This window comes from Perognathus longimembris, chromosome 6 (assembly GCF_023159225.1).
Source record: "Perognathus longimembris pacificus isolate PPM17 chromosome 6, ASM2315922v1, whole genome shotgun sequence".
Taxonomy (NCBI): Eukaryota; Metazoa; Chordata; class Mammalia; order Rodentia; family Heteromyidae; genus Perognathus; species Perognathus longimembris.
The window spans coordinates 64,506,933-64,525,236 of record NC_063166.1 but is presented as its reverse complement, the minus strand read 5'-3'; the positions used below and the strand labels follow the sequence as shown (position 1 = coordinate 64,525,236).

At 46.6% G+C, this 18,304-nt stretch overlaps 1 protein-coding gene across 1 annotated transcript; it reads left to right on the top strand.

Moving 5' to 3' along the window:
• Positions 1-2,719: 2,719 nt before the first annotated feature.
• On the top strand, positions 2,720-17,297 carry Itpa (inosine triphosphatase). Its single transcript, XM_048348893.1, has 8 exons — positions 2,720-2,864; positions 6,362-6,419; positions 6,518-6,582; positions 7,079-7,152; positions 9,311-9,342; positions 11,608-11,723; positions 15,665-15,741; positions 16,819-17,297. Exons 1-8 carry the CDS (start codon positions 2,799-2,801, stop codon positions 16,976-16,978), a joined length of 648 nt encoding a protein of 215 aa, XP_048204850.1. The 5' UTR covers positions 2,720-2,798; the 3' UTR covers positions 16,979-17,297.
• The last annotated feature ends 1,007 nt before the right edge of the window (positions 17,298-18,304 follow it).

The following is an 18,304-nucleotide window of genomic DNA, read 5'->3' as shown; positions in this document are numbered from 1 at the left end:
CCCCCAGCCACCCTGGGCCACTCTTGGGGGTGAAGACTATAGGAATATTAGAATATAAGAGTAGCCACACTAGCTTGCTAGAACTTCCAAATTCTTTTTTTTTAATCTGAGACTTGAACTTGGTACCTTATGCTTCCCCTCATTGGCTAGTGTTCTACCAAGTGAGCCATGTCTCTCCAACCTATATAACCTCCAAATTCTTGAGTTTTTAGCTATATTTGCTGATATCTGAGAGGGAAACCAAATCTCTCATTTGAATAATTAATTTATACTTTTTCATCGGATCTGCAATTGTTTTGTTTTGTTTTTGCTAGTCCTGGGGCTTGAACTCAGGACCTGGGCACTGTCCCTGGCTTTTCTTTTTGCTCAAGGCTAGCACTCTGCCACTTGAGCCACAGCGCCACTTCTGGCTTTTTCTATATTATGTGGTGCTGAGGAATCGAACCCAGGGCTTCATGTATATGAGACGAGCACTTTACCACTAGGCCATATTCCCAGCCCCAGATCTGCAAATTTTTACATTTATTTAAAAATAAAATTAAGGTAGTGTCAATGGTTAATGCCTATTATCCTGTAATACTACCCACCCTGAAGGCTGAAATCTGGAGGACTCAGCCCAGGTAGAAGTCTTCCAGACTTATCTCCAATTAACCATCAAAATGCCAGACTGGAGGTGTGGTCAAGGGGTAGGATGCCAGCCATGAGCAAGAAAGCCATAGCAGCATGAGGCCCTGAATTCAAGCCTGATACTGACACAAAATTAGTTTTATTCAGCTGTATATACAATAACTGCTTTTCTATATTGAGAACTCAGTATACCACAGGTACTATAAATGTCCCTCTCTTTTGGACCTATATAAATGTGGGAACAAAGAATTCACCAGTAAACTTGTTTTAGGAAGACACATCATGGCTAAAGATATAGACATCACTAGCATGTACAAAGAGGTCAGAATGTGAACCCAAGGTGTTTTCTTTTTTCTGCCTGTCCTGGGGCTTGAACTCTGGGCCTGAGCACTGTCCCTGAGCTTCTTTTGCTCAAGGCTAACACTCTTCTAGTGGAGCCACAACACCACTTCTGGCTTTATTTTCTATGATTAATTGGAGATTAGAGTCTCATGGACTTTCTTGCCCAAGCTGACTTAGAACCACATCCTTCTGAGTAGCTAGGATTACAGGGATGAGCCACAGGCACCCAGCTTTTTTTTTTCCTTTAAAAATCATTTTATTATCTTTAAATAGTTGTACAAAGAGATTTAGTCCATAATATCCACTGTACATATGTGAAAATGGAACTGGGAAACTTGAAGGGACTGTTGTGGTTGGGATAGATGGGAGGAAGAATGATGGAAGGGGATAACTAACACTAATCATGTTGCATTCATAAATTGACATCATAAATTAAACCTCTTTTGTTGTTGTTGTTGGTCGGTTTTCGGGCTTGAACTTAGGGCCTGGGCCCTGTCTCCAAGCCACTACCCAAAGCAGTGGCTCTTATACTATGGTATCAGAATGACTAGGGGAACTGGTGAAGAAAATGGACCTCTTCTTTTCTTGTTTTTGTGTGAAAATAGCCAATAAAGTGCTACTGCCCAGACTGGGGAATGCTTCAAGTGGTATAGTGCCTGCAAAGCAATCACCAGATGAAGAGTTAGAAAAACAAAGGAAACTAATCTAAAAAAGAAGAAAAATAAAACAGCTGCTGTCCCAGGAACAGGGACATAAAAGGCCTGCCCAATGAGGGTGTCAGCAGAGGGTTAAGGCCTTGTTAGAGGCAAGTCTAAGAGCACTTAAGTCCTCCCTGCTGCATTCAGGATGCAAAGATCTGACCAAAGTGGTGATTGTGAAGAGTAATGATAAATCTGAGAGGCTGGAGAGACTAGAAAATAAGTTGAAATACTGATTTCCAAAGCTGCAGAGGTAGGTAAAAGACGGCATGTTTTTATGTTATGCCAAGTTTAAGTTCACAGTCAAGTATATCAGTTGGTCGGCAAGGAAGAGTTCTGGGAGTGGGGCTGAAGGCAGGATAAAAGCCAGATTTGGGATACCTTAACTAAAGAGACACACAGTTCTACAAGACGGCCTTGTAGGCTCCTCAAGAAAGCGCCGCCCCAGCCCAGGACACAGGGCTGAAACTCATCAAATAACTGGCCTCTCGGGTTCTTATGCTTCCTTCCACGTCCGGAGCGACATAAATAAACCAGGAGACTCGTGTGGTCTTTTCTGGTCCAAAACCACAGAATCCCAGCCGGTCACCGATGGCTCACGCCTGTAATCCTAGCTACTCAGGAGGTTAAGATCTGAGGATCACCGCTCAAAGCCAGCCTGGACAGGAAAGTCCATGATACTTTGATCCCCAATTAACCAACAGAAAACCAGGAAGTGGCGCTGCGGCTCAAAGTGGTAGAGTGCTAGCGCTGAGCAAAAGAAGCTCAAGGAGAGTGCGCAGGCCCTGAGTTCAAGCCGCAGGCCCGGCAAAAAAGAAAGCAACAACAACAACGCTACCCAACCACCACAGCACAGCGTCCCTTGGCGCCTCCGAGCGGCAATGCGGGCTCAAAGGGGCCTCTGAGCCCCCGGGCGGCACGGAGGCTTCCAATTCTTCGGAAGAGGATCTTCTCCGGCGTTCGCGGGCGTCAGGAGCCAGGATTTCCCGCGCTCACAGGCCGGGAGAGCGGCTTTGCCTGGCCCGGCGATCCCCAGTCTCCGTCGGAAACCGAGTCCGCCACTTCCGCTCCCAGCCGGAAGTGCATTGCTATTCGCTGCGGAGAGCTTCCGGGGAGTCGATCGGGCTCACCATGGCGGCCTCCTTGGTCGGGAAAAAGATCGTGTTTGTCACAGGGAACGCTAAGAAGCTGGAAGAGGTGCCGGGAGGGAGTGGGGGCCGGTCGGGAGGCGGGAATAGGCTGAGCGGGGGTTCCCAGCATGGCGAGCACGCGGAGGCCCTGCCGGGAAGGGTAGATGGAAGAGACTGGGGTCGGAAGGGGAGGACGATCGCAAAGTGGGGACGCCCTGAGGGTCGTGGTGGGAATGAAAGCATTTCCAGATGCTGGCACAGAGCACGTGCACTCGTGAGGTCGGAGGCTGCGGGAGCTGGAGGAATGGCACCTGCAACAAGGGTCCCCTCGTGAGGTAGACCCCCAAACCGGCAGCTCCGATACCTCTCTCGGATCCAGACACCTCTGCTTTTCCCGAGGTGGCGGCGGCGGCAGGGAGCGTGGAATGGTTGCTCCAAACTGAGCAGTCAACGGCCCTTCACGGTCCAGAGATTCCTTTAGTCACCTTCCACACTAGTGTAGTGTGTGATACCTCTCTCGCTCAACATAATGGTTGGGGCTGACAATTCTAACAGAAGGCGGGTTAACGTTTTGCCAGCAACAGCCCTTGGAAAGAAGACTTAAAGGGAGTTTGTATGGTTTTTGTTGGTGTGAAGTATGAACCTAACTCAGGGGTCCTGGCTGCCCTGATCTTCACCTCGTATCTGAGAAGTAAATCTGTCTAGTTGTTAATTGTACTGGGGTCAAACTCAGCATTACACTTGCTAGGCATGCACTCTACAGCTGAGCCACACCTCCAGCTTATATTTCTGAAACAAGTATAGAAATATGATTGATCAAAAAGGGTCTAAGGAGCCGAGTGCTGGTGGCTCAAGCCTGTAATTCCTGAGACTGAGATATGAGAATCACAGTTCAAAGCCAATCTGGGCAGGAAAGACCTTGAGACTCTTTATCTCCATTTAACCATCTAAAATGTCAACAAGGTTCAAGTTGTAGTGCACTAGCCTTTGGGGGGGGGGGGCGGACCTCAGGGACTGTGCTCAGGTCATGAATTCAAGCCCCAGGAAGCAAAAACAAAACAAAACAAAAAAATATAGAGGCTAGGGGTGTGGCTCACTTGGTAGAATGCCTACTAGCAAGCCAGAAGCCCTAACTACAAATTAAATAAAAAGATGTAGTCTAGTGCTAATAGGCTAAGTGGGGAAATGCAGCAAAACCTGTTCAAATTCATATTCTTTGTGTTTTGTTCCTTTGTGGCATGGAGCAGGACTCAAGTGAAATATAGGGACTGCTAGTAGTTCTGTATGAGGACAAGGATGGTGTTCTCCGGAGCTCAGGTCCAGCTGATGGAAAGGTTTGAAAGCTTGAGGCCAGATCAGTCAAGCAGCTGCCAATACCTCCCAAATGAAGTGAAGTCCATGTAGATTTTGGACAGAACCCAAGCCTCTGGCTGAGAACATGTCTGTGATCATAGCACTCAGAAATCTATGGCAATAGGATAATGAGTTTGAGGCCAGGCACAGCTTCTTATTGTTCAAGGTTAACCTGGGATATGTAGTGAGACATCTCAAAAAAAAAAAAAAAAAAGACTAGGACATGGGTCAAGTGATAGAGTGCTTGCCTAGCAAATACACGCCCCTGAGTTCAATCCTCAGTACCACTGCCACCCAGAAAAAGGGCTGATGGTAGATGTGGTTCAGTAGTAGGTGGAACACTTGCCTAGCTTGTACAAGGGCCCAGAAAAGAAAAGAAGGGGCTGAGTATCAGGAGAAGCTCCTTGGAGAAGATGACTTGAACTTTACAGGGCAGTCTGCCTCTCTCCCTTTTGGGGCTAAGGATTGAACCTCATGCATGCTAGACAAGTGTTTTACCACTGATATACATCCCAGTCCATCCTAGGGGAGATTTTTTTCATCTCTTGGTAGTCCATTGGCAAAGTGATGAACGCTGACTCTTTGTCAGGAAAGTAGTTTTTAATTTTAATTTTGAGGTAGTGTTTTGCCATGTAATCCATACTGTCCTTGAACTCTTGATCCTCCTGCCTCTGTGAAAATAATTTCGAATGTACAAAATAAAGACATAAGGATAAGAAAGGAAATAAAGTATACTGAAGGCTAATTCTCAACATATTAGCTGTGTTGATAGACTATACTTGTAACTTCAGAATTTGTGAGACTGGGGCAGGAGAATCTTGAGTTTGAGGATACTAGGCAAAGTTAGTGAGGCTCTATCTTGGAAAAAAAGAATGTTTATAATGATATGTTCTTTGTTAATATGTTAAAGGAGTCAGTTCAAAAAAGTTTTTCTTAATTTTAAGGTTTGTAAGCATTTTTCTTTGTGTAAGTATTATTTTGACATAGAGACAACAATTATAATGGGGTAGGTAACATCTGTGATTTTTTTTTCTTTTTCTTTCGGTTTTGGGGCTTGAACTCAGGGCCTGGGTGCTGTCCCTGAGCTTTGTGCTCAAGACTAACACTCTGCCACTTTGAGCCACAGTGCCACTTCTGGTTTTCTGGTGGTTAATTGAGGCTAAGAGTTTCATGGACTTTGCTGCCTAGGCTGGCTTCAAACCCTGATCCTCAGATCTCAGCCTCCTGAGTAGTTAGGATTATAGGTATGAGCCACTGATGCCCAGCAATCTTAATAGTTTTAAAAGTCACAGGAGAACTGGGAATATGGCATAGTAGTAGAGTGCTTGCCTCACATACATGAAGCCCTGGGTTCAATTCCTCAGTACTACATAGAAAAAGCCAGAAGAGGCACTGTGGCTGAAGAGGCAGAGGGCTAGTTGAGCAAAAGCTCAGGGACAGCACCAAGGCCCAGAGTTCAAGCCCCAGGACTGGCTAAAAAGAAAAAATCACTGGCTTGAGAGGATAAAGCTGAAGGATCTTGATTTCCGGACCAGCCTGGGTTCTATATATGCAAGATCTTGTCTCAAAAAGAAACAAAAACAAAAAACAACAAAACACTGAAACAGATTATTTTGGTTTGTTGTCTACATTCACAATTGCAAGAGTGAATTTCATTTGGAAGCAAAGAATGGTTCTTCCCATCCAGTTACCCTTTAGAATTCTGGATAACCCTTGATAGAAAGATAGTTGAGGGGCTGGGGATATGGCCTAGTGGCAAAGAGTGCTTGTTGCCTTGTATACCTGAAGCCCTGGGTTTAATTCCCCAGCACCACATATACAGAAAATAGCCAGAAGTGGCGCTGTGGCTCAAGTGGCAGAGTGCTAGCCTTGAGCAAAAAGAAGCCAGGGACAGTACTCAGGCCCAAGTCCAAGCCCCAGGACTGACAAAAAAAGAAAGATAGTTGAGGTGTCTAAGAGCAGTGAGAAGAGAAGTGTTTTAAATGGTGGGCAAAGGGATAGGCACAAGCAGAGACCTGAAATTAGAGGAGTGGGCAAATGGCGTATCAGTTTGCTGAGGTGGGACGCAAAGTTGTAATAGGGCTCATGAGCCCAGCTTGGTAAGCTTTTGGAGACCAGTGAGAGAGCCATCTGATAACAAAGTTGGATGATAGCTCACATGGTAATAGGGAATTCACAAACGATAACAAATGTTCTTTTGTTTTGAAACAGGTCATTCAGATTCTAGGTGATAAATTTCCATGCACCTTGGTGGCACAGAAAATTGACCGTATGTTTCTGTTTTTGTTTTATTTTTTAAAAGATGGTTCGATTTCTCTGTCTTCCTGTGACCTGACTGTGTATGTATGTGTCTGTTTCCCTGATAAGTGCCAGAGTACCAGGGAGAGCCGGATGAAATTTCCATACAGAAGTGTCAGGAGGCAGCTCGCCAGGTACTTATCATTATCATCTGCTCGTCCATATTCAATCCTGGGGCATGTGCCTCCTGGGAAGACACAGAACAGTAGAGGGAGCATTTCAAAGACCTGCCCAAGCACAGCTCTGTTGGCATCAGTTAAAATTGGCCTCGAAACTGTGCTTTCCTGTTCCAACCCACACCTTTCTGCATGTCAGGTACTTACATTCCAGCCCTGTGTTCTCCCCACACACATCCATCCCTGCAGGCACACATCTTTGGAGAGCTGAAGAGCATGTTATGAATAGTTGAACTGCCCGTATGTGAGTCCCAGCACTTCCTTTGTCTGGACCAAGCTGTATGCCTGCCAGTGCTTTAGTGTTCCCATCTCTTAAGATGAAGTGGGCTGGCACTGTTCCTCTTGATGGGCCTCTGCTGACCTCAACTAGCTGTGGGCCTGTCCCTAGCCTGGGTGGCTTTGGGAGGTATACTTCTGATTGCAGGTCTTAGCATTGCTTGTCCTTGTGCTGCAGGTACAGGGGCCCGTACTGGTGGAGGATACCTGTCTGTGCTTCAATGCCCTTGGGGGACTTCCCGGCCCCTACATGTAAGTTCTAGCTTTTTTTTTTTTTTCCAGTCCTGAGGTTTGAACTCAGGGCCTGGGCACTGTCCCTGAGCTCAAGGCTACCACTTTTATCACTTGAGCTGTTTATGTGGTACTGAGGAATTGAACCCAGGGCTTCATGCATGCTACGCAAGCATCTACCACTAAGACACATTGCCAGCCCTGCTTCCAGCTTCTTGCAGTGTCCCAGCCATAAACCAGCAAAACAGAGCTGGGTACCAGTGACTCACGCCTGTCATCCTAGCTACTCAGGAGGCTGAGATCTGAGGATCGTGGTTCAAAGCCAGCTTGGGCAGGAAAGTCTATGAGACTCTTAATTCCAGTTAACCACCAGAAAAACGGAAGCGGGCTCCAAGTGGTAGAGCGATGGTTAAAAAAGCTCAAGGACAGCATCTTGGCCCTGTGTTCAAGCCCCCCCACAAATTAAAAACAACAACAACAAAAGACAGAAAAACCTAAGCAAAACAAATGATTAGTTACCTGATATTTTGGATCATTCACTGTCTTGGCAGCAGCATCAATACCGCAGTTGTCCCAAGGACAGATTAGGGATACTGAAGAGGTGTGCCTTTCTTTTGTAAAGTGTGAGAATGTGATTATGTAAGTGGAGTTGGGAAAGGGAAACCCACTCATTTTAGAGGTTCATACATAGGCAGCTTAGTTTCACAAAAGAGGAAATAAGAAAGTTGAGATCTACAAACTGATTTCCTTAAAACTATCTAGTGCCCTGGCCCCTTAGGTTTCCTTATTTCTAGGGTACAATTTGAAGACACTATTCTTGGGGACACGGCACAGAAGTGCTCCTGCTAGGTTTCAAGTGCACATATCTAGCTTTTGGATGGGAATCAGGCATGGTGATACACCCATGTTAATTTCAACATTTGGGAAATTAAGGGAGGAGGACGGCAAACTCAAGCTTGTGTTACATAGTGAGACCCTGTCTCAAATAAATAGAGATGAGTACCAGTGGCTCATGACTGTAGTCCTAGCTACTCAGGAGGCTGAGATCTGAGGATCTTAGTTCAAAGCCACCCTGGGTAGAAAAGTGTGTGAGACTTAACTCTAGTAAACTACACTGCCCCTACCCCTGGCAAAAAACACAACTGGGGCTGGGAATATGGTCTAGTGGCAAGAGTGTTTGCCTCGTATATATGAAGCCCCGGGTTTGATTCCCAAGCACCACATATATAGAAAATGGCCAGAAGTGGCGCTGTGGCTCAAGTGGTAGAGTGCTAACCTTGAGCAAAAGAAGCTCAGGGATAACACTCAGGGCCTAAGTTCAAACCCCAGGACCTGCACAGAAAAATAAAATAAAAAATAAACAAGTGAATCCTGGGTGACCAGTTTGTTTGCCAAAGCAATTGCACCTGTATATACTTAAGCCTACCGTATATATTCTATATCCTAACCAGGCATCTTCATCACCACCCTCCCTAGTAAGGAACCTTTTAGTATTTATGGCTTAGAGAATGGGAAATGTTACCACGTGTTTGTTTGTTTTTTTTCTTTTTGTTTTTTTGGGATCAAACCCAGGATGTTGGGTTTGCTGGGCAAGTGCTTTGCCACTGAGGTACATCCCAGTTCCACATGCAGTTTTCAGTTGTCTTTTCCTAGTTACCTGTGAGATTGAGGCTTTTATTTACTTAGAGATTATTGCCTGTTTGCCTACATATCCTTCTGCCTACATGTCTCTGTCTCTTTCAAGTTGCAGACTGAACCCAGGGCCTCAAGCATGCTATGTACAGGAGTTCTAACACTGAGCTATACCCCCATCCTCTAGATTACTTCTTTTAGTTTTGAACTGAGACATTTCTTTTTCCTGTGGCCATCCCATAGCTCTTCTGGAGTGTAACCTAGAGAAGATGACAGGAAGATTCATCTCCTACTGGTGTCTGATTTTTTTTTTCCTCCCTCCCCCCCTTCCTTCCCAATCCTGGAGCTTAAACTCAGGGCCTGGGCACTGTTCCTGAGCTTCTTTTGCTCAAGGCTAGCACACTATCACTTGAGCCACAGTGTCACCTCTGGCTTTTTCTGTTGATGTGGTACTGAAGAATCAAACCCAGGGCTTCATGCATGCTAGGAAAGCACTCTACCACTAAGCCACATTCCCAGCCCTGATTATTCTTTATTTCTTTTGCAGAAAATGGTTCCTGGAGAAGTTAAAGCCTGAAGGTATTGTCCCTGCTTTTCCCTTGGATCTGTTGGAATTAAGAATCTTTGGCTAGTTTTGAAAACAGAAAGGTCTGCTAGAAATGAGAAGTCCTGGCCTCCAGCCTCAACTATTGGGCCTCCCCTTACCTTCCCTCTCTGAAACCTGGTGCTCACTTTTCCTTGTACTTCAGAGAGCACTGGGATAGGGAGGAGAAGGTGAGGGATGGGTGGTGAAGCTGTGACTTAGAAGCTGTGATTGTAATTCTGGCTCTCAAGAGGGACTTGACCCACCAGGTGCTGGTGGCTCATGCCTGTAATCCTAGCTACTCAGGAGGATCCAGGTTCAAAGCCAGCCTGCTAGCCCAAGCAGGAAACAACATGAGACTGTTCCCTCCAATTAATCACAGAAAATTAATCACAGCTGGACACTTCTGGCTGTAGCTCAAGTAGTAGAATGCTAGCTTTGAGCAAAAGTTGCTCAGGGATAGCACCCAAGCCCAAAGTCAAGGCCCAGGACCAGCAAAATAAAAAAAGAAGAGGGACTTGACTCTAGTGACAACCTGTGGGCCTTGCCTGATCTCCGTGGGTGTTGTGGCGGACAGTCTCAGTTCTGGATAGTTTATACCCTACCACCTGCATGGTTGTGCCAGCGTTACCTTTTTAGGTGCTTTGAAATTAGGTACCTTTTAAGCCAGGAGTGGTAGCATTCTCCTGTAACTCTAGCACTCAGCAGGCAGGAGTTTGAGGCCTATAACAGCAAGTTCAAACCCAGCATGTACTACATAGCCATACTTTGTCTCAAAAAGCCATGGGCTGGATTGTAGCTCAGTTGTAGAGCACTTACCTAGCATGCATGAGGCCCTGCATTCCAGCCCCAAACATGCACAGTAATAGAATACAAAAGGATAATGGCCATAAATATGTGTCATTTTTGTCATTAAAAAGGAAGTGGTGCTGTGGCTTAGAGTGGTAGAGCACTAATAATAATAGTGCTTTGTATTCCATTAAAAAAATTGCTGGGTGCCAGTTGCTCATGTCTGTCATCTTAGCTACTCAAGAGGCTTACATCTGAGGATTGCGGTTCTAAGCCAGGCCAGGCAGAAAAGGCCCCGAGACTCTTATCTCCAATTAACCACTCAAAAACCAGAAGTAGTGCCTTGGCTCACGTGGTAGAGCACTAGCCTTGAGCACAAATTGGATCAAGGATACTGCCTAGGCCCTGAGTTCAAGCCCCATGGCCAAAAACAAAAAAGCTGGCCACTGGTGGCGCACACCTATAATATTAGCTACTCAAGAGGCTAGGATCCAGACTATTGAAATCCAAAGCAGGCAGGGAATATGACCTAGTGGCAAGAGTGCTTGCCTCATATACATGAAGCCCTGGGTTCGATTCCCAAGCACCACATATTTAGAAAATGGCTAGAAGTGGCGCTGTGGCTCAAGTGGCAGGGTGCTAGCCTTGAGCAAAGAGAAGCCAGGGACAGTGCTCAGGCTCTGAGTCCAAGGCCCAGGACTGGCAAAAATAAATTAATTCAAAAAGAAAAAAAGAAATCCAAAGCAGAAAGATCCCTGAGAGTCTGTCTCCAAAATAACCAGCAAAAAGTTAAGCCAGAGGCCTGCCTCAGATGATTGAGCACCAGCCATGCAAGCCAGCATTGGGGAGGCTCAGGGGAGGCTTGCATGTTCAAATCTAACCTGCCTTGGCTGCATGGAAAAAGACGAGCAATAGAATAATGGCTTCCCCATGGCCCAGCTTACTTGTACAGGCCTATTTTAGGACACCCAATACTCCTAATTTTTCCTCAATAAGTGTAAAATGTGTGTGTGTGTGTGTGTGTGTGTGTGTGTGTGTGTGTGTGTTTACTGCTTCAGACTGAACCCAGGGCCTTAAGCGTGCTAAATATATACTCTACCAATGAGTAGTGCCCTCAGCTATAATTTCTCAGTATTTGTAATTATTTGGGGAGTAGGTTCCTTACTTGTAGCAAAAATGCCTTCTTATAGTTGGGAGCCAACAAGATCCACACTGCCTTGATTCACACTTATGTTTTTCTACATTGTACCAAATCTTCTGCCAGCTAGTAGATAACCAGTTTTGAATTTCAGGCTAGCCCTGATCCCAGCTCCCATGAAGGACTAGAGTGAAACTCTGGTTCTCCCCCTTCCCCCCAATCCAGCTTAGGGAATTCCTTTCTTTACCAACTAGATAGGCCTCTTGGGGGTGGGGCAGAAGGGGTAAGACTGAGCAGAATGGAGGTACTGAGAGTTTCCTGCCCTTGTCCACAGGTCTCCACCAGCTCCTGGCCGGCTTTGAGGACAAATCAGCCTATGCGCTCTGCACCTTCGCTCTCAGCACTGGGGACCCAAGTGAACCTGTGCGTTTGTTCAGGGGCCGCACCTCAGTGAGTAGCCACTCGAATGCAGTTCTCCTTTGTTCCACCAGATGGCGCAGCACCCCAATGCCGAGGAGCTTCTGTAGGACAATGCCAAAAGGGCACCCCAGGGACAATTAATTATCAGAGCCTTGCTGGGAGGCATTTCTGGGTACCACAGTTAAAAACATTGTCAATCCCTAAACTTTGTTGACCCCTGAGGCCTCTGGTTCAGCTCCATGAGGTATGGATGCCCAGATCTCCACTAAGGGCCTAAGAGGAAGTTACAACTGAAGGTAACTGCCTGAAAGCTACATCTATAGGTCAGATGTTGCACCAGTATCTCCTTATCCATCTGCCAAGGGTATAGCTTCCCTCAACTGTCTTACAATTTTCCACAGAATTTTAGGGTTTGTTGTTGATGCTGGAGATAGAAAACCCAAGGCTTCATCTATCCTAAGCAAGTGCTCGACCACTGGGCTACCTTCCCAGCCAAGAATTTTAATCTGTCACCGAAGCTCATTCCTTCTTTGGTTGCTACTCAACACCTCCACACGTGCCTATCAGAACCCTAGGTATAGCTGCTTTTCTTTTGGTCCAGAGCTCCCTCTTAGGTGGTCAGCACCTCCATCCTTGTGTTTCTCTCTGTACAGGGCTATGCCTCCTGCATTTAACTGCTGAATCCCTCTGCCAGATTAAAATCTAGAAGCTCCCTGGGACTGTCCACAGATACTTCATTTTGCTATGCCTGGTTATTTTATTTTTTTGCCAGTCCTGGGCCTTGGACTCAGGGCCTGAGCACTGTCCCTGGCTTCCTTTTGCTCAAGGCTAGCACTCTGCCACTTGAGCCACAGCGCCACTTCTGGCCGTACTGGGGAATTGAACCCAAGGCTTCATGTATACGAGGCAGGCTCTCTTGCCACTAGGCCATATTTCCAGCCCCTGGTTATTTTATTTTTATGGTAGTAAAATAACGGAACATGGAGTATGTTATAACTTCTAAAAGTATATAAAACATCAGTGGTAAGCATATTTAGACTATTGTATAACAGATCCCAATCACATTTAAGGCCAAAGAATATTCCATTGTGTGAATAGCCCACATTCTCTATGGATTTATCAGTCAGTAACCTTTAAGTTGCTCCCACCTCTGGGCTATTGTGAATAAGGCTGGATGACATGGGAATGCAGCCATCTCAGCATCCTGTTTTGAGTTCTTTAGGATAAGCACTCAGAAGCAGGTTGCTGGGTCACTGCTTGGTTACATTGCTAAAAATGAGCAGTGGTTACTGCTGCTTTTCCAGAAACTTCCTCTTAGCCACAGGCCTTGCTGCCTGCGGGGACTGAAGAGTAGCTGACCTGTTGTCAGGGCCTATATCACTGTAATCTCTGCCAGTCCCTGTTTTCAATTTTGTCTGTCACGTGGGCCTTGTTACTTGCCAGTCCTGATTTTCCCTGAGGTGGCCTTGTTTCTTCATCTTCTGTTTTCACCTATGCTCGTTCTCATTGGCATGCTGGATGCACCTTATCCATAGGAGCACAGTAGCCAGCTTGGCCTTTTAGTAACTATAGATGCCAACCTCCACTCCAATCCAGGACCCTTGTACCAGCTATATCTGGCACATGGAACATTCTTCAAAAAAAAAAAAAAAGCAAGCTCTTAGAGCTCATGCCTGTAATCCTAGCTACTCAGGAGGCTGAGATCTGAGGATTGCAGTTCAAAGCCAGCTCAGGCAGAAAAGTCTGTGAGACTCTTATCTCCAATTAACCACCACAAACCTGGAAGTGCACTGTGGCTAAAGTGGTAGAGCACTAGACTTGAGCTGAAGAGCTCAGGGACAGCACCCAGGTCCAGAGTTCAAGCCCCATGACCAACAACAATTTTTAAAAAGTTATTATATTTTATATACCGGTACTTAAACTCACGGCCTCTGCTTTTTCACTCATGGCCAGTGCTCTATCACTTAGCTACAGGTCCAGTCTGGTATTTTGCTGGTTAATTGGAAACAGAGTCTCAGACTTTTCTGACTGATTTGAAATGACCATTCTCAGATGTCAGCCTGCTAGTAGTTAGGATTACAGGCATAATCCAACAGTGCCCAGCTTAAATTTATTCTTTTACCTTGTATGTATGTGTATTGGGGCTTGAACTCAGGGCCTGATATACTCACTTGGCATTTTTGCTCAAGGCTGTTACTCTACCACTTGAGCCACAGCTCCAGTCCTGGCTTTTTGCTGGTCAATTGGAGATAAGAATCTCTGGAATTTGTCTGCCCAGGTTGACTTCAAACCATGATCCTCAGATTTCATCCTCCTGAATAGCTAGCATGACAGGTATAAGCCCCCAGCGCCTGCCTATTTTTTATCTTTTTTTTTTTAGCCTTTACATCAACTTTATTCATAGAGCCAATCTGTGTGAGTTAACAAACCCCCACATTGCCAGCTGCTATAGGAATCATATTCCTTCTTACATGTACCAAAATCTCATATTCATCAATGAGTTCTGGGTTGCAGCCTTTTATGTTTATGTGGTACTGAGGAATCAAATCCAGGGCTTCATGCATGCTGGGCAAGCACTCTACCGCTAAGCCACATTCCCAGCCCTCTTGTTGAGCTCTTGTAAGGCACGTTGCATTTGGCAATTGTGCATTTGGTTTCTTTTTTTTTTTTTTTTTTTTTGGCCAGTCCTGGGCCTTGGACTCAGGGCCTGAGCACTGTCCCTGGCTTCTTCCCGCTCAAGGCTAGCACTCTGCCACTTGAGCCACAGCGCCGCTTCTGGCCGTTTTCTGTATATGTGGTGCTGGGGAATCGAACCTAGGGCCTCGTGTATCTGAGGCAGGCACTCTTGCCACTAGGCTATATCCCCAGCCCATGCATTTGGTTTCTTTACAATGTTTATTTGGCTTGTGCCAGCAGGGAAAGCTGTCTTGTGATTCTGGTGCTGAGGACACTGCAGGTGCAGTGTAGGTACTCAGAAAACCTGACACTTGAGTGGTCCAGTAATAGGGCTTGGTCACACAGCTCCCTACTAACAGGAAGAGAGTTTTTCTTTGCCTCTGCATGACTTGATATTTTGGTGCAAATCCCCATCCTAGCTAGAATCCTGGTGATTGAAACCTGGACTTTTTTTTTTCTCTTGCCAGTCCTCGGCCTTGAACTCAGGGCCTGAGCACTGTCCCTGGCTTCCTTTTGCTCAAGGCTAGCACTCTGCCACTTGAGCCACAGCGCCACTTCTGGCCGTTTTCTATATATGTGGTGCTGAGGAATCGAACCTAGGGCTTAATATATACCAAGCAAGCACTCTTGCCACTAGGCCATATTCCCAGCCCCAGAAGCCTGGACATTTTATATGCTCTCCTAATTATTTATTGTTTGTTTGTGGTGTTGAACCAAAGACCTTGCATGTACTAGCCAAGTGCTCTATCACTGAGTTACCTTTCCTTGTACTTTTGAAAATACCATAAGCATAGAGGCTGCCCTCAGAATTCAGAGCCCTTAACTTCCTATTAGGAACACACATTTCCCCTCTTTTTTTTTTTTTTATTTTTGCCAGTCCTGGGGCTTTAACTCAGGGCCTGAGCACTGTCCCTGACTTCTTTTTTTTGCTCAGGGCTTGCACTCTACCACTTGAGCCACAGAGCCACTTCCAGCTTTTTCTATATATGTGGTGCTGAGGAATCGAACCCAGGGCTTCATGTATACAAGGCAAGCACTCTTGCCACTAGGCCATATTCCCAGCCCACATTTTCTCTTAATTTCTCAAAATAAAGAGGGAGAGTGGGCCCAGAGGTATTAGTGACTAGTCAGATTCACGATTCTCCCCATGCCCTTGCTCTGTATTTTATGTAGATAATCATCAAACATGAACCCATTGAAGTGCATTTGAGTGTTTAATTAAATTCCCAAATAGCCAAATTCCAACTGTCCTTGAAGTGCATCTCAGTTATACCTGTCCCCGTTTCCTGTGGCAGGGTCGAATTGTTGTGCCTCGAGGCTGCCGGGACTTTGGCTGGGACCCATGCTTTCAGCCTGATGGATATGAGCAAACGTAAGGAGCTCCAGTTCCTTCCCTGGGGTGTGGGCCTGGGTGGGCACCGTGCCCAGGTGCAGGCACGCGGGTACGGGTGGGGCAGGCTCTGGAAAGTGCCATTCCAGCTGGAAGGAGCTCTGCCGGAGTGGACTCAAGGAATCCAGGTGGCCCAGCCCCACACACCAGGGTGGATCAGGTGTCCTGGGCTCTTCCTCCCTCAACCCAGAGTAGCTGTGTGACCAGTGACTTCCCTCTCTGGCCTTGGCAGATCAAGAGGTTTAAACCTGAGAGTTCTGTAAGATTCTCGTGCACCCTTATCCAAATTGGGAAAAATGTTCTGACTTCTGCAGGCTTTGGTGGAAACATGAAACCTTTTGGTGCTGCATGTCCTCCGAGTTTCCTATTGGCCACCTTTATGTATGAGACACATATCTACTCTTATTAGATTCGGGCTTTCCAGGCTGGAGCCCCTAGGGGGTGTGGCCAGAGGCCTCAACCATAGCCACACAAGGCTGAGGGAGGACACAGTGAAGCAGCATGAGAGTGCTCTTGGGTGACAAGTGTCTACACTGTGGTTGCATGACCACTAGGCACATATAACCCCATGGAGTGCTTGCAGAGTAGTTAGAGGGACTGAGTTTCTTCTACTGTGTTGGATAGCAAAGGTATAGAGCCCACAGACAGGTGTGGCTTCTCACCTCACTAGAGTCTTCTCCTTGAAGTTGGGCCGCGGGCCAGCTGCTAGGCCTCCCCAAACCCGTGCTGTGTTTGCTCTGTCTGGCCCACTGCTTCTTGTCAACAGATGACAAAGCTGATCAAACATGCAGCTCGCCCCGTCTCCAGCTTCCCTTAACGACTTTTGAACACACTAGAGCAATTTTTAATATCCTCCCATGCTTATTAGTAAGAGTTTCTACCTACACACAAATTTAAAACTATCCAATTAAATTTAATAGCCTACTGGTAGCCAGGGATCCCCTGCCCTGGTTCTTCAAGGGCTTCTTGAGTTTGGGGCTCCAGGGGTGAGTTTGGGGTTATGTCATCCTGAGATCTTATTTCTCTGTCCTCTGAGCTGCTTGCTACTTTACCCCATAGGTATGCAGAAATGCCCAAGGCTGAGAAGAATACCATCTCCCATCGGTTCCGAGCCCTGCTGGAGCTACAGGAATACTTTGGCAGTGTGACTCCTGGACCTAAAGGTGGCCACGTGGGCCCAGGATCTGGAGCGAGGCAGCCAGAAACCTCCCCATCATAGAGGCACCCCTCCAAGGATGGCTTTCAAGCATCCCCTTTGCTGGAGGTGTTGGGCAGCCTCACCAGCCCAAGATGGAAGAGCAGCTGGCTCTGCTTTGAGAAGCTCTGGGCGAGTTGAAGCCTGACTCTTGCCCCAGGAATTCAGTGATTGCTCCTGTAGCGTCTGGGCCTGAGATCCTCATAGGACCTTAGGTGTTTAAGGCAGCCTAGGCAGGATGAGTGTGGGTAAGAACCTTGCAGATGGCTTTTGATGTTTTGAAAATGAAGCAGATGAAAATTTTGGAAGGCATTTGTTTCCAAAATAAACTATATATTTGCTTTGAGCCTGCTCCAGGCTGTCTGAATCCCCTTTGGTAGTTACGGGAAGCCTTATGGGTAGGGGTGGCAGAAGGAGGGGCAGTGCTGTTGCCAAGGGTATTCATCTGCCCTTGCTAGCTTGTATTACATCTTCTCCGCTTGTGCTTTTTCCTCATTCTTGTGTGCGCACACATGCGTGTGCACATGTGCCAGTTCTGGAGCTTGAACTCAGTGCCTCATGCTGTTGCTCAGCTTTTTTGCTTATGGCTGGTGTTCTGCCATTTAATCTACATGTCTGGCTTTCTGCTGGTTAATTAGGAGTCTTAAAGATTGGTCTCTCTGGGCTGGCTCTGAACCACGGTCCTCAGATCTCAGCCTCCTGAGTCACTAGGATTCCAGGCCTGAGCCACAGATGCCTGCCTTCTTGTTATTAAGTCATGGATCATGAGTCACAGTCTTGCCTCTCTCTGTGCCAGATTCCTGCGGCCTCCCCCAGCCCCTCAATTAGGCGATGCCTCTGCTGGTCTTTGCTGGACTGCAGGGTGGACATCTGGAAGGTTGGTCGATTTTACTTTATGCTTTTGTACTTTAGAGTAGCTAAAATGTTTATGATTATAACCCCAAATTATTTTTCTGGTGGGGAGGATGATGGAATACTTGCTGGCATTACATAATTCAGCCTAGAGACTTAGAGACCCCTCAGGAGGGCTGGCTCAGCAGCCCCTGACCCCTCATTGTGCCCCTGTGAAGCCATTCTCCGCAAGTGACTTTAGGGACTGGAAGACTGCCCTGGATTTCATGTAAACCATTCCCTGGTGAGGAAGAGTATACAGCGTCAAGGATGTCTCCAAACTGTAGGGCAGTAACAGAAAGCAGGAGTGGGGTCTCAATGCAGGCGGGTCCTTCCCAGGCTCTCTGTGCGCTCAGTAGCCATGAAATGCCTTCAGTCTTTGGTCCTCATAGCAAAATGGCTCTGGATTTGGGTTTGGCCACTGAGAATGGTGTCTCACACGGGTGAGGAGCAATTCAT